Here is a 14,387-nt window from a genome sequence, read left to right as displayed (position 1 = left end):
CAGCTCAGGTGAGCCCCTCCTCTATCACACCATGCCACAGAATCCAGGGGAAAGGTTCCACCTCCTCCCTTCTCTGGGCTCAGCTCCAGAACTGTCAGCAAGGCTACGCCCTCCTGGCCTCCTGTTCTCTGTGGGTGGTTCGGAGCAGCTTTAGCTCCAGGCTTTGTCTTAAGGGTCCTGTGTCACCCTGTAGGCATAAATGCTTGACCAAACTCTCCCAGTGTGGCACAGATGTAACCGGTGACGCCATGACGTTCACAGATTCTTGCTCCCCCGTCTCCCAGCCCAGCATCACACGTTAATGGCAGCAGGAAGCAGGAGGCCCAGCCAGCATCTCCGTGCCTTCGCAAAAGATGCTCAGAGTTCAGAGTACATCTGTTTTACTGGGTGTTTCCTTTAAAGGAATGGGCTGGATTTGGTTCATCCAGGTGACGCCTGGGTAGAGAGACTTTCCTTTTACAACAAGCCCCATGACAGCATGATGCTGGGGACAGAGAGACCCTCCTGTCTCGAGCTTTCATCCAACAGCTTATCACCGGGCACCAATCATGTGCTGGGCACAGGTCTGCCCGCTGGAGATGGAGCAGTGGGCAAAGTCCCTGCTCTCCTGGAGGGTGTCTCTTCATATCTCACTGAGGGGAAACAAGCAACATGCACGTAGATATCAGAAACGGTGAGACTTGAGGCTAAAATGATGCGAGAGGTGAGCCATTCAGCCATTTGAAGAGAGAACAGCAAGTACAAAGGCCCTGAGGTGGGAACAGGCTTATTATGCTGGAGAAAATGTTTACATTGTTCATCAGCTGTAGTTTTCAAAAGCAGTTCCCACCACATACAGGATTTTTAAAAGAGACCGTCAACCCGAAACAATAGTTGTAATGAGCATTGTTAAAACCCCAGTTTGTAGAGTATCACATGACTTGTAAAACTCTTGGCTCTCTAAGGGTTCGACCCAGTTTAATTGATGGGAAACTGAGGCCCAGGGGCCAAAACAATTTGATTAAGGCCAACCCGCCTTTAGGAAGCAGTGGCCATTCCACCAGGGGCCACTTCTGAGTTCACGTCATACTAATTCCCTGAGGTTTACTATTTGTTTTTGGCAAGTGTTTGTCCTGAATTTGATAGAGTCTCCAGAAATCTGGCATTAAAAAAATAATAATTTTGAAGAAGCCACATTTCCAATGGGAGAAGGGCGTTAGGAGCCTGAGGTTTCAAACATGCATCACAGTGATTTTTTTTTTTCCCCTCCAGGAACATAAAAAACAGCATTTTAAAGCTACGAATGGAGAGCTACGATGTGGCATTAGTAGCACAGGGTCTTGGGTCAGACAGGTCTGGATTCAAATCCCCCGGGGCCCCGCCCAGTGTAACCCGAGACGAGGTACTTCAGCTCTGTGAGCCTCGGGTGGGTGTCCTCACCTGCAGAATGGGTGCACTGCCAGCACCCATCTCAAGGGGTGAGGTCAATGGAGAATTTCTGTGAAGCATTTGGAAGAGAACCCGCCATGAATTAAGCCCTGGACAGGTGTCAGCTCCTACCCGCTGCCCTGGGCCTTTCCCAATCCAGCCTGGCCTCCGCTGCAGGTCCTGTCACTCTCAGTAACAAGACCCCTGCTGGAGTCCCCAGCACATGCTGATCAGGCAAGTGTGGTCCAGGCTGTGCTCCAGGACTGGGAGGAGGGAGAGTGAGATGCCCTTGGCCTTGTAGAGCTCACACCTGCTATAGTGAACACAGAGGCAGGCCCTGGGCAGGGGGTGGCCGTAACGCGGGGGTGCTGGGAGCCAGGGAGAGCCCTGCTGGTGGGGGGACCTCGACATGGACACCTGAGGGTGGGAAGGAATGGGCCCTGCCCGAAACCCCCCAAGTCTTCCCTTCATTCTTGGAAGAAGATCCCAGGTGCGTGCGCTCCGACCCCGTGTCACCCCAGCCCTTGTGCCCAGATCCAGCCTTGCATCTGCTGTCCCCCTATCGGGGACACATTCCTCAAATGTCACCTGAGAGCGGCTGCCCCATGACCTTGCTTAACCAGCTGCTCCCCTGATTGACTTTTCTTTCTGTCACTTCTCACTACCCGGTCTTTGCTGACTGACTGTCTCCCCACGAGGCTCTGAGGGCAGGGGAGCTGCCGTGTCCCAGCGCCCAGAACAATGCTGAGAGCAAGCACAGCACAGAGGCACAACACAGCACGCACCCCACACAACACACAGCACACACAACACAACACAACACGGCACGGCACACACAATGCACAACACAATACATATGACACACAACATGCAGCACACACAACACAACACAGCATACACAACACAGCACAGCACATACAATGCACAACACAGTACATATAATACACAACACGCAGCACACACAACACAACACACAACTTTCAGAACACAGCACAGCACACACGACACAGCACACAGCACAACACAACACAGCACGGCACTGCCAGGCATTTGGGCAGCACTCAGCTGTATCTGACCCACCCTGGAGCACCAGCCTTCCCAGTTTGCCCTGGATGGCCCCTGTCCGTTTTGCCTGCATTTGGCCCATGGGATGCAGTGACGTGACGTCGTCAGCCTGGCCCCAGCGGGCATTTCAGTTTTCAAGCCCTATTAAGTAAGGGGGAAAGTAGGTGCAGGAAAAAAATCCATCAGCCCATGGTACCTTTCCCAAAGAATGATTCTGCACATTTGCAAAATGTCCTCCCTGAGTGAAGATTGGAGTTGATCCACTTATATAAACTTGCTTTGTCCTCTGCCTCGCCAGGTTTTATTCCCCAGCACCAGCTGGCCTGCACCATAGATATCTGCTGAGACCACAAGCAATTGCAGTACCACCCTTACCCCTCACTGCCCCTCTCCCTGCCAATCCATCCACTGCACCGCAGAAGCCTTCCTAACACGGCATAGCACCACCCCTCCCCAAAGACCCTCCCTGGCTCCCCCATGCCCAGAAGATGAAGTCCGGGTTGCTTAGCCTTACAGCCTGAGCCCCCGGGGCCCTGGGCTCACCTCTACAAATGCATTGGCTGCCTCTCTCACGAGCTTCTCCTGCTCCATGTCACACCATTTTCATTTGCAATTTTTCTAACATCTACATACCAGCCTCTGTTCTAGGTGCTGGGGATACAGCACTTGCTCTCATGAAGCATATATTCCAGTGCAGGGAGACAGATCAGTGAAGGCACATAGAAGGGGCTCCATAAATGTTGGTTCACTGATGGTCACACCAACCCTCTGAGTGGGAACCATTGATGCAGTTTCACAGGTGAGGTGAGTGAGTTCTCAGAGAGGGTAAGCAACTTGCCCAAGGTCACACAGCCAGGTAGTGGCAGAGCTGGGATGTGAACCCATGTCATCAGATGACAAAGCTCTTAAGCACTGCCCCTTCCAGCCTCCCATGACTGGATGAGAGACTGACCCCAGTTATTAAAAAAAATTCAGGAAAGACTAGAATGAGAATCAGCTTCTCAGGCTGATTTTTTTTTAATAAAAATATTTATTTACTTTTTTTTCACTTAATATTTTAAAAAAATTTTATATTGGGGCATAGTTGATTTACAATGTTGTATTAGTTTCAGGTGTACAGCAAAGTGATTCAATTATACATATACATATATCCATTTTTTTCAGATTCTTTTCCCATATAGGTTATTACAGAATATTGAGTAGAGTTCCCTGTGCTATACAGTAGATCCTTGTTGATGATCTATTTTATATATATTAGTGTGTATATGTTAATCCCAAACTCCTAATTTATCCCTTCCCCCCGCCATCTTTCCCTTTTGGTAACCGTAAGTTTGTTTTCAAAGTCTGTGAGTCTGTTTCTGTTTTGTAAATAAGTGAAAAAAATGGGCAGAACATCTAAATAGACATTTCTCCAAAGAAGGCATACAGATGGTCAAAAAGCACATGAAAAGATGCTTAACATCACTAATTATTAGAGAAATGCAAATCAAAACTACAATGAGGTATCACCTCACACTAGTCAGAATGGCCATCATTAAAAAGTCTACAAACAATAAATGCTGGAGAGGGTGTGGAGAAAAGGGAACCCTCCTGCACTGTTGGTGGGAATGTAAATTGTACAGCCACTATGGAGAACAGTATGGAGATTCCTCAAAAAAACTAAAAATAGAGGTACCATATGATCCAGCAATCCCACTCCTGGGCATGTATCCAGAGAAAACCATACTTTGAAAAGATACACGCACCCAAGTGTTCATAGCAACACTGTTTACAATAGCCAAGACATGGAAGCAACCTAAATGTCCATCAACTGATAAATGGATAAAGAAGATGTGGTACATGTATACAATAGAATATTACTCAGCCATAACGAAGAACAAAATAATGCCATTTGCAGCAACAAGGATGGACCTAGAGATGATCATACTAAGTAAGTCAGAGAAAAACAAATATCATATGATATCACTTATATTTGGAATCTAAAAAAATTATACAAATGGAATCAGGCGGATTTTTAAAGCCCAGAAGTTGTTCCTGGGAGATTTTTGCAAATCCTTCGAAAGCTGTAAAGCCTTGTCCTCCCTCCACGTGGCATTGTGATTTACAAGGCACTTTCCCCCAGGTCCCCATTTCCCCCCCCCCGGGGTTACAGGGTCACTGTGCAGTTATTACAGAAGAGGCATTCCACACAGAGAGATTATTTGATTCCATGACTCTCCAAAGTCCACCCTCTGGTAAATTTGGGGCCCGGGATCCAAGCAAGGGTCTAGCCGAGTTCTGTGCTAATTCTCAGATGCTCTCTGCCTGCCCGCCTTGCAAGGGGGTCTCTGGAGGGTGGTCACAGCCTCCCTCAGGTGAAAGAGAATTAGAAACATACTGGGTTTCTTGTCTTTATAGAGCACGTACTCTCTGCTGACTTTGCTATAAGTACTTTGCACAGATCCACTTGCTCAATCCTCAGATGTGGGCAACACAATTACCCCCAATGTACAGATAAGGAAACCAAGGCCAGAGAGGCTGAACTACTTGCCCAAGGTCACATATCTGAGAGCAGAAGTATTTTTCATCTCTCTTCCATGCCAATCCATCTTCTGTTTTGCTGCCAGTGTGATGTTTCCAGAATCAAAATCTCGTTATTTCCTTACTTGAAATCCTTCATGAGTTCTCCATGACACCCCCAAATGGGCAAGCTCCTCATCGGGACATTCCAGACCCTCTGAGCTCTTCCCCCTGCACTCCCAGCTCCCTGCACACACACCATTCCTCTGCCTGGAGTTCCCTTCCCTCTTTGGCGTCTGGAAAACCACAGTGGGCTGGGTTTTGTGTTTCCTCTGGAGCCCTCAGCCCACACTTCAACTCCTTACCCCCCTCACCTCTGCTCAGGTGTGATCTTCCCTGAGCACCCATATGAAATAGCACCCCATTCCTTCCCTACCCCTGCTCGACTTTCTCCGTGACATCTGTACTCATCCAGGGCACCATCTGTGTATTTGCGTAATACCATTGTCTGAACCTGATGGGACCACAGACTCCTCGAGGCCCCGGGCATATTGAGCCATATTTGCCGAGTGGGTGAATGTGCCTACAGTGGTGGTTCTCAGAGTGGGGTCCCCTGACCAGCAGCAAACGCATCACCTGGGGACCTGGCTCAGGTCCCACCCTGAGCCGCTGAGTCAGAAACCCTGGGGAAGGGCTCCTGGGATCCGCAGGGCCTCCAGGTGATGCGGATCCGAGTTTGGGAATCTGGACTTCTCTGGACTGATGATGGGTCCACATGCTTAATTGGGGCTGACCTGAGTCGCCGCCCTTCAGCCCGACAGCGTTCTCCAGAGGAGTGAGGTCTCCATGTACATTCAGGGCTGGCAAGGCTGTAGCCAGCTAAGCAGCTGTCCGGGGGTGTCAGCCCTTGAGGGGTGTTGAAGTGCTACTGGACACATGACAAACTGGAAAAGGTTGTACTTACCAGAACCCCTGGGTGGGATGCTGTGTGGAATTGGAAGGAACGGATTGATAAACCACCGAGGCTTGGTGTGCACCCCTAGGGGCATTCGGCAGGCGCAGAGCCAGGTAGGTGACCAACCGTCCCTGTTTCCCCGGGACTGATGAGTTTCTCAGGACTCTGGACTTTCAGTGCTAAAACCAGGAATGTCCCAGGCAAATGGGGACAGCTTGTCATCCTAAAACCTAGCACTACGTGGGCTTCTAAGAATCTGAGTGGATGCTACAGCCATGCCTACCACTGCACTCATCTCTGCATCAGCTCCCAGGCTCCAGCTAAATCAATCTTGGACAAGTCATTTGGTGCTACTTCAAATCCATGATCTTCATTAACCTGCCCAGGGCACCTCCGTGTCTTGGTCTAGTCTTGATGTTTATGTTTTTAAGAGTACGCACTGTATAATTCCATTGTCATGCATTTCAAGAACAGGCAAAATCTACTTTTAGTGACAGAGGTCAGAATAGAGTCACATGGGGGCCTGAGGGAGCCTCCTGGGTGCTGGAGAAGCCCTCAGTCTTGATTCAGGGGGTGGAGAGACAGGCCTGCACACGTATAAAAGTTAGTCGAGCTGCCCACTTAATATTTGTATGTGTCACTGCTTATACGCCACACCATGATAAACAACGAAGAGTAAGGTTTAAACGTGGAAATTTTACTTTTTCTGATACAGAACTTACTGTGTTGCAGAGAATCCGAGAACTGGAGGATAAACTGGAGGTCCAGAAGCGACATCTGAAAGAGCTGGAGGAAAAGGTGAGTGGTGTGAGCTCAGACCACCCCGTGGGCTTCTCTCCATGAGTCGTTCACATGGAATATTCTCTTCTCCTGTCAGTTTCATGAAACCCAAGGAAAGGGCTCTGCCTCCAGCCCTCCCTTCTCTGCCTATGTCCCCCAAACTGGCAGTCCAAGAAATAGGTAGCCCCATCAAGTGCTTTTCTAGGGAAGAAAAGTACAGTCTGGGATCAACTTGGTGTGAGGGAGGAGGAGGGCGTCTTTTTTTTTTTTTCCACAAAAGACCTTCCGGTGAACCCCTCTGACACTACCTCACCTTCTTTTGTAAGCCACAAACCAGCCACAGACATTGGACTCATTCACCTTAAACGCCACATATGCCAAAAACCAGTGAGTGTTCTTACAAGTCTCCTCCGTCCAGCAGGAAGTATGGCTGACACCCAGCCCCACTGTCTCCCTGTGATTATCACCATTTTAAGGGTGAGAACGCTGAGCCTGAGAAAGAATCAGACACTTGTCCACGATCCCACAGCAGGAAAGGGATACCCGGGGTCTCCAGGGATGTCACACCAGTGCCCCCGCCACACGCTGTTGGTCCAGACGGACAAATGAGTCCACACATGCGGCATCTTTGTCAGGGCGCTTACCACTTCCTGTCCATCCACTAGCTGTTATTCATCTCTTTATCCAAGACAGTTCTTGCCACAGAATAGGGCATCATCAAATGTTTGCAGAATGAATAATAGATGAGTAGAGAGAAAACCTACAAATGCACATTTTATATCGCAGAGGTATGCTCACATGTGGGAACAGGTGAAGGGCTCTGACCCCATCGGGGTGGTCCGCTGGGGACGATGTGCCCCAGGAAGCTTGAAGGGTGATGTGCCGTCACCTCGGGGAAGCAGATGGAGAAAGGGCATTTCTGGGCTTCAGGTGTCTGAGGCTGGTCTTTGGAGAGAGGAAGCCGTCTCATTCCATGGAGAGAGTGAGGCCAAAGTCACGAAAGCCACCAGACAGCAGATTCAGGGCTATCTACAAATGGGATGACAGCCCGCTCTGTCTAGAGGGAATCAAATACAATGGCCCAAAGAGACAGAACAGCTCTTCAGATGGTACACCAGCTTTCTCTCCTGGGAGTCAGCTATTACACAGATTAATTCACCTTCCTGGCATCTCCCCATCTGCACCTGGAGCCCTGGGGCCTCCCAGCCTGCACAACCAGCAGGCGGGCAGCAGAGGGTCATGGCTGGAGGATTTGGGCCGGTTCTCCTGTTGGCGCCCTGGAAATCCCATGGAAATTCAGTTTAAGCAGATTCCTGGAGTCCCCATCTGCTGCATGCCATCCCCCCTCCCCAGCTTCCAAGGTTATTTTGAGGAGCTGAGGGGATCTCAAGGATTTCCCCGTGGGCACTATTGGCCTGGGCTGGTGGAAAAATAAGTCCAGCCACCATGGTCAGTGGTCAGGAACTCCGTCCTTGCCACACTCCACAGGCTGGTCTTGGCAAGGACCTCCCCTTCCCCGGGCCTCAGTTTCCTCATGTAGAATATGAAGAGCTAGGTGATTCTAAATGCCCCTTCTAGCTCTAACTTGCAATGATTCTAAATTCTGTTTAAAATTTGGTGGCTGTCTATTTGGATTTTCATTTTTTCAATAACAATTCAGGGGAGCTATTACCTTGATTTGGAAAAAAAATAATGAATTATTTTCAAAAGCCCTGGACAATGTTCAGACATGTTTCACCTAATCACCAGCAATTCTTTTTGAATAAAGCAAGTAATAAATAAACTAAGGGGAAAAACTCTACTCTCAAACTGACCTGTATAATTTTTCATTCCTGTAAAGCCATTTTTTTCTGCAATTTTTTTCTTCTTAAAGTAGACTAATCAAATGGCACAAAAGATTTTAAACAGTGGAATCTCTTGGGAGAGTGGGCCCTGGCAGGGATGGTATAGGGGCCGGTCTGCAGGTCGGACAAGATGACCTGTGACCTGGGTGGAATCTTCCTTGATCCTTGTACGCATGTCATGCCTGGCCTTTGGTGGGACCGTCAACTGTGACTATTGGAGAGTTCTTCCTCTATATATACTGTCCTGCCAGGTTCTTCAAGAAAGTCTCCCCTCTGCACCAAAGAGCCCTGGTCCATGGTGTACATCTCCCCTGTCTAAATTAGCCAGATGTTTGGGGACTGTGTAGGAACAACCCACCCTGGGTGAGACATCCCACAAGATGGGTTTCTCAGCTGAAATCAGCTCCTAAAGCCCACTGACTTCCTGTTTCTCTTTCCAAACCCAACCCCAGTGGCGTAGTTCTTGTGAAATGCTGTCATTGAGTTCCATACTACATATCTTACATCTTTTTTTCTTTTCTTTTTTTCCCCCCTCATTTTCTTTTGGTCTTATGTTATAGTTTTTGTTCCTTTTTTTGTTTTTCTCACTAGCATTCATTCTGTGGCCTTGATGACTTCAGTGAGCCAAGAACTCGGGTTGGTATCCTTTCGTTTTCACTGATAAAAATGACTTTTCTAAAAAGGAGATTTCCTCCCAGCTCTGACTGTAACATTCCTTCAGGTGCCACGGAAGGTGGCCTTGTGGTAGATTGCTCCTCGGCAGGCTCACCGGCCCCGGGGCGTCCGGGGGTCACTGGCGAGTTCCACCCCCGAGAGGAAGATCAGGGATCTCTCTGTGAATAAGACTGGACAATGGGGACCTGGTTGTCCCCCTGTTGTATTTTATCTTGAGAAGGCGGTTGTGGCTTTTTCCAAAGGTTCTTTCCATTTTGGCTTCGGTTTTTGGTGCTCTCTATTGCCTGTGGGACAATAAAGGCACCGTAGGGTCCAGACCAGCGTGGGCTTCTGGGATCAGGGGTCTGCAGGAGTAGGAGGCTGACGGGCAAGTCCATGACCTGCATACAAAATGCCCAGGAAGCCTGTGTAAAGAGCCCAAGCTCCTTGCCTCTCCCCCACCACCTGCCCTGGACCCCAGGCCTGGTTTTGATGCCATCCCGGCAGCTGGTCCTTCTCTGATCATTGGACCCTGCGTGTCTCATCCTGAGTTCCTTCTCAGGCAGGCCTCCCCCATTCTCCCTGTTCTGAGTGCCCACCATGGACTTGGGTCTGCCAGGGCCCCTAGAGTCTAGAATTCTGCTGCTGAATCCAGCCCAGGTGAGGGCCCTGTGAATTCTGAGGATGCCCACAGCCTACTAGCCGCCTGGACCCCCAGGCTGAGCTCTGACACTTGTCGCTGCCTGATGTCCTTGTGGATACCCTGAGCCCAATCCCTGCACACAGGGCTCTTCCTTGGATCCTCTGTGCCCCGGTCCTAGGACAGCGCTTGGCACATGGTTGATGCTCATTCCGTGCTTGTGCAGCAAATAAAGGAATGATCCCAGGTCTGATCAGACTGGGAGTGGAGGTCGCCATAGTGGGTTGGGGGTGGGTGCTGGGAGACAGGCCATCTGAACCCTATTTCCTCGCTCCCTGGATTCTCGGGGAAGGTCCCTCCGTGGGCTCAGTTGGAGACTTCAGGACAGTGATGGGAACAGGTGAGGGCAGATAAGCCAGGGGCTTCCCCAGCCATTCTCACCCTTGGTTCTTGTGTCATGTCAAATTATTTTTTAATTTTCCAGGATAGAAAAAGAGATTATGGAATAAACTGAGTCCTATGGCAAACCCAACCCCACTCAAACCAAAATTCAACAGCAAAACAAGCTATTCCAAGCCCAGAAACTGAAACCGGAATTCACAGATACTACACGACAGCTTGAACGGGAGGCATTTAGGATCTATGGCTGGGTCCTGGCTGGGCCGAGCTGTAGAAGCTCTGCAAGGATGATGGGGAATTTGTCAAGCTCAGGGCCACATCCAAGTCCCCACTGTGGCACCTTCAAGAGCCCGAGGGGCAGAGACCTGAATACCAGGAAACTAAGTGCAATTACTAGAAAAGGATTGATTGGAGAGCCGCTGCACTGTCTGGGGACAGACTGCATCCTTGTCCCTGCACAGCATGCCTCCCCTAGCTGTGGTGTGTGTGCCCGGCTAGACACTGACTGTGTACATATGTCTCCATGAACTGTGCCGTGTGCATCCTGGAGTCTATCAGCCAGAGTGACTTGCAAATGTCCCTGTGATCTGAACCCAAAGTCAAGCCCCAGTCAACAAAACCCTCCAGATCTGTGTGCAGCTGAATTCAGCAGCTGTTGGCCAGAGAGAGAGGACTGGAGCCTTGCCCACTGTGGACGGTGGACCCCAGGACCTCGGATTTACAAGGGGGAAGCCACAGGCTCCATCGCTTTTGAGGGTGAAAGTCCCAGAGCTTGACTGCACCTGGGCCATTGTAGATCAAGGATGGAGAGGTGGACAGCGTCCCCGCCTAGACCACACTCGGGCTGTCTCACATCTGGGTGGTAATTTGCAAGGGGCTGGCCAGGAAGAAATGCTGGGTTGTGGAGTGATCCCTGGAGCATCCGCGGGAAATGAGGCTCCTTCTGCAGTGGTCTGAGACCAGGTCCACTTTCTTACAACCTCGGAGGAGGAGATAACCATTCCTGATCCCAGGAGACCTGCCTCTGCACCTCGCCTCCCAGGAGAACGAAGGATTGGTTGGGGCTGCCGAGGAGACCAGGACACCAGCTGGTGGAAGTCAAGCCCAGGAGCAAATCCTGGAGAAGAGAAGTTACTTTCGGATGTTGTTGCTGTTGTTATTCTAGGGTGAGCGGCAGGTGGGTGGGGGAGCATCTCCAGGAAAAGGCACCTGTTCATATGACTGATCCCTCCCAAACTTTTGGAAGGAAGACGTTGGGAATCAAAATAGATCAAGTAAAATGGAAGGTAGTGAATGTGAAGGAAAGGACAGCTGCATCTTGTTGGAAGGAGCAGCTGAAGGCAAGGATGGGTTGATCCCAAGGATGGAAAGATTCATTGCTCTGTGTTTGTTGGGCTGCAAGAGCAATCCTATAATTTCTAGTGAGAATAACCTTTGGAGAAAACTAAAATGACTGAAATTCAGGCTACCAAAGGAATTAAGGAGGGCAGGGAATCCAACAGAGGAGCTGAAAGTTCTCAGAAGGATAAACCCAAGGATGGAGAAGGACATGGAGCTCAGCACAGAAGGGGCACCCAACCAGATGGAGAGGGATATTCAAACCAAACCAAAGGATTAGGGGGCTCTAAGGAAACACACACCCAAGACAGCTGAGAAGTGATCATTCTCTTTTGAAATCTAAACCCAAAGCACCACCACAGCAGCCCCCATGACTTTCCCACATCTGATAACCAAAAGCAAATGAACTGATGTCTTTGCTTGAAAAAAGCAGGCATCTGAGAACTCCAGGCAGCAATGGGAATGTGGAACCATGCAGCAAGTGAAAATGAAAAGCACATCTGCTTTCTCTGGGGCCAAAGAAACACAGAGAAGCCTTGCTTTGCTAACTTAGTAGCAGAAGTCCAGGAGGTGTGCAAGGGTCTCTGGGAAGCTAGTCCCACAGCACAGAGTGCCCATTCCTCCCTGCTGCAGGAGTGTGGGCCTCACACCCTCCTGCCCCGCGCTTCTGTCTTCTCAGCTCTCCCACTCAGACACCAGGATGCCAATGGCAGTGGCTTTGAAGTCAGACCCATCCAGGTCCACTCCTAGACCAGCCACTCCCCTGCAGTGGACACTGGCAAAGTACTTGCCGCTCAGAGTCTTAATTTCTTCATCTGTGGAATGGGGGGGGTAATAGTTCCCACATAGCACCTCACAAGAGGTCTTCTTTGGGTACAACTAGAGAGTTAGACCCGAAGACTCTCAGATACTGGCAGGAGATGCAGCAGGCAGCATCTGATGCACCCTTGTGGAAGTCGTCCTCCAAGGAGACCATACGGCCCACAGGGGACCAAGGGCCAGTCTCTTTGGCGCCCAGGAGACAGTTCAGGTGCGAGCGAGTGAGGTTCATACAGGCTGGTGCAGGGAGCCAACAACGAGTCGGCATTTCTTGTGACAGTCCCAGGCGTCGCTTCCAAGGTTCCTGCCAGGGACAGGCCCAGTCACAAGAGCCACAGGGGGCCTCAGAGTTCTGGCGGCCCACCAGGTGCGTACTTATGTACTCATACGTCATCCTCTGCCCTCCGCGCCCAGATGAGACACACAGCTCAGGGCTGCTGTTGTGCTTGTTGCCTAGTAATGCAACTGACCTTATGCCCAGATGTGGTTTCCAGTTGGTAGAGCTACAGACTCAACGGAACCCAAGTCAGTTTCTCACACAGAAAGGAGAAGGGTTGGTTCCACCCTTTATCACTAGCCTCCTCACAGATCTACTTGGCGGGGTGAAGGGAGAGCCCAGGTCAAGTTCCTGACACAGGGATGCCATGCTATACCACTTAAATGTGCTGTTTCCCACTCCCCTCACATCTCACCCCTCCTCTCCCCTCACACCTCATACTTCATTCCTCCCCTCCCCTCACTCCCCCCCCCCCCCCCCACGCCATATCCCTCAGTCCTCTACAGGCAGTGGAAACCAGTGAGGGGCAGGGTAGAAAAGTCCAGGGAGCAGATCGTGCCCCACCGCCACGGTCTGGCAGCGGTGTGGGCCCGGAGCCCAGCCCTGCGGGTGACCAGCCATCCGGTCCCAGGTCAGGACTTCCAGTTCTAAAATGGGGAAGTCCCGGGGACACTGGGCATTTCCCCCCCCCCGCTGCACATACTGAGTTGGAGTCGGGTGAAATGCAACAGGCGGGCGTGTGCGGGAGCTGAAGCTTTTAGAGTCCGCTCACCCTAGAGGTCCCAGGTGCACTGACTCGGTGCCCAGGGCCCTGCGGGCGGAGGGTGGGGCGGGGCTGGAGGGGGCGGGGCTGGGGTGGTGCCGCGGGTGCACTGCGCACGCGCAGGCCCTAGTCACCGGGAAAGCTGGACTCCGCGATTTCGCGCCCGCTCAGCACCTTTCTCGGCGAATTCATCATCCTCTCTCCTTCCATTGGCCAACCCTGCTTCCCTCTTTCTGGATTCTCGCGTTCCGCAGTTGAGCCTCAGGGTCCAGGGCTCCTGCTCTCCCCTCACCTTCCAGAACCAGGTTGTGAAGAGCTGATGAGCGGGAATCCCACCTGCCGCTTCCAGTACAAAAAAGCACGTTTGTTTCTCTTTTCTCACATTTAACCAGGACCTGATAGAGGCCTGCCAAATTGGGGATCCCAACCAGCCGATTTGGGGTGCCCCCCAGGTTGTCTGAGAAGCCTTGGGGACTCCTGCAGACCCCGCATTGTGACCCTGCCGGTCTCCAGAAGCCTGGCCTCCTCCCGCCCCCTCCCCACCATCTCTCTGGGGCTGCCATTTCATCTGAAGTGGGGACCCCTGTGTCCTGCTCTCAGCCAAGCTCTGTGTCCTTCCTGTGATCGCCCTCGGCCTTGGGGAACCTCACCCAGGCTGCGAATGATGCAGGGCCACGTCCTTACAGCGGTTCCACAGCCATCTGTCCCCTTCCCTCAGGTCTTCGGCCCTGAGAAGCCCGCAGGGCTGATAATCCACGGGCAAGCCACGTTCCTGTCCTTCTCCCTCAGACACAGATGGTTCATTCCAAATGAAGCCCACAGTCTTAGTTACTTATCCAAAACAAGTCTGAAGACACTTCCCCAGACAGAGGCCCTGGGGCTCAAATGCCCTTTACCTGTGCTGGATGCACCTTTCCTCTGGGCTGCTCCCCTAAGAAAGGTCTAGA

At 51.1% G+C, this 14,387-nt stretch overlaps 1 protein-coding gene across 7 annotated transcripts in view; it reads left to right on the top strand.

Annotated features, from left to right (window-relative positions):
* JAKMIP1 (janus kinase and microtubule interacting protein 1) overlaps positions 1-10,412 on the top strand; it is a 148,261-nt gene extending 137,849 nt beyond the window's left edge. For 6 of the 7 annotated variants that reach the window (XM_067036406.1, XM_067036404.1, XM_067036409.1 and 3 more), the window contains 3 exons: positions 6,659-6,724; positions 9,142-9,186; positions 10,329-10,412. In XM_067036406.1, coding sequence (XP_066892507.1) covers positions 6,659-6,724; positions 9,142-9,186; positions 10,329-10,358 — 141 coding nt within the window. In that variant the 3' untranslated portion in view covers positions 10,359-10,412. Of the gene's footprint in view, positions 1-6,658; positions 6,725-9,110; positions 9,187-10,328 lie in introns of all 7 variants that reach the window. The other variant, XM_059067455.2, reaches the window with a different exon arrangement.
* The last annotated feature ends 3,975 nt before the right edge of the window (positions 10,413-14,387 follow it).

This window comes from Kogia breviceps, chromosome 6 (genome assembly GCF_026419965.1).
Source record: "Kogia breviceps isolate mKogBre1 chromosome 6, mKogBre1 haplotype 1, whole genome shotgun sequence".
Taxonomy (NCBI): domain Eukaryota; kingdom Metazoa; phylum Chordata; class Mammalia; order Artiodactyla; family Physeteridae; genus Kogia; species Kogia breviceps.
Note: the sequence above shows the minus strand (reverse complement) of the source record. Positions and strands in the feature narration are given on the sequence as shown.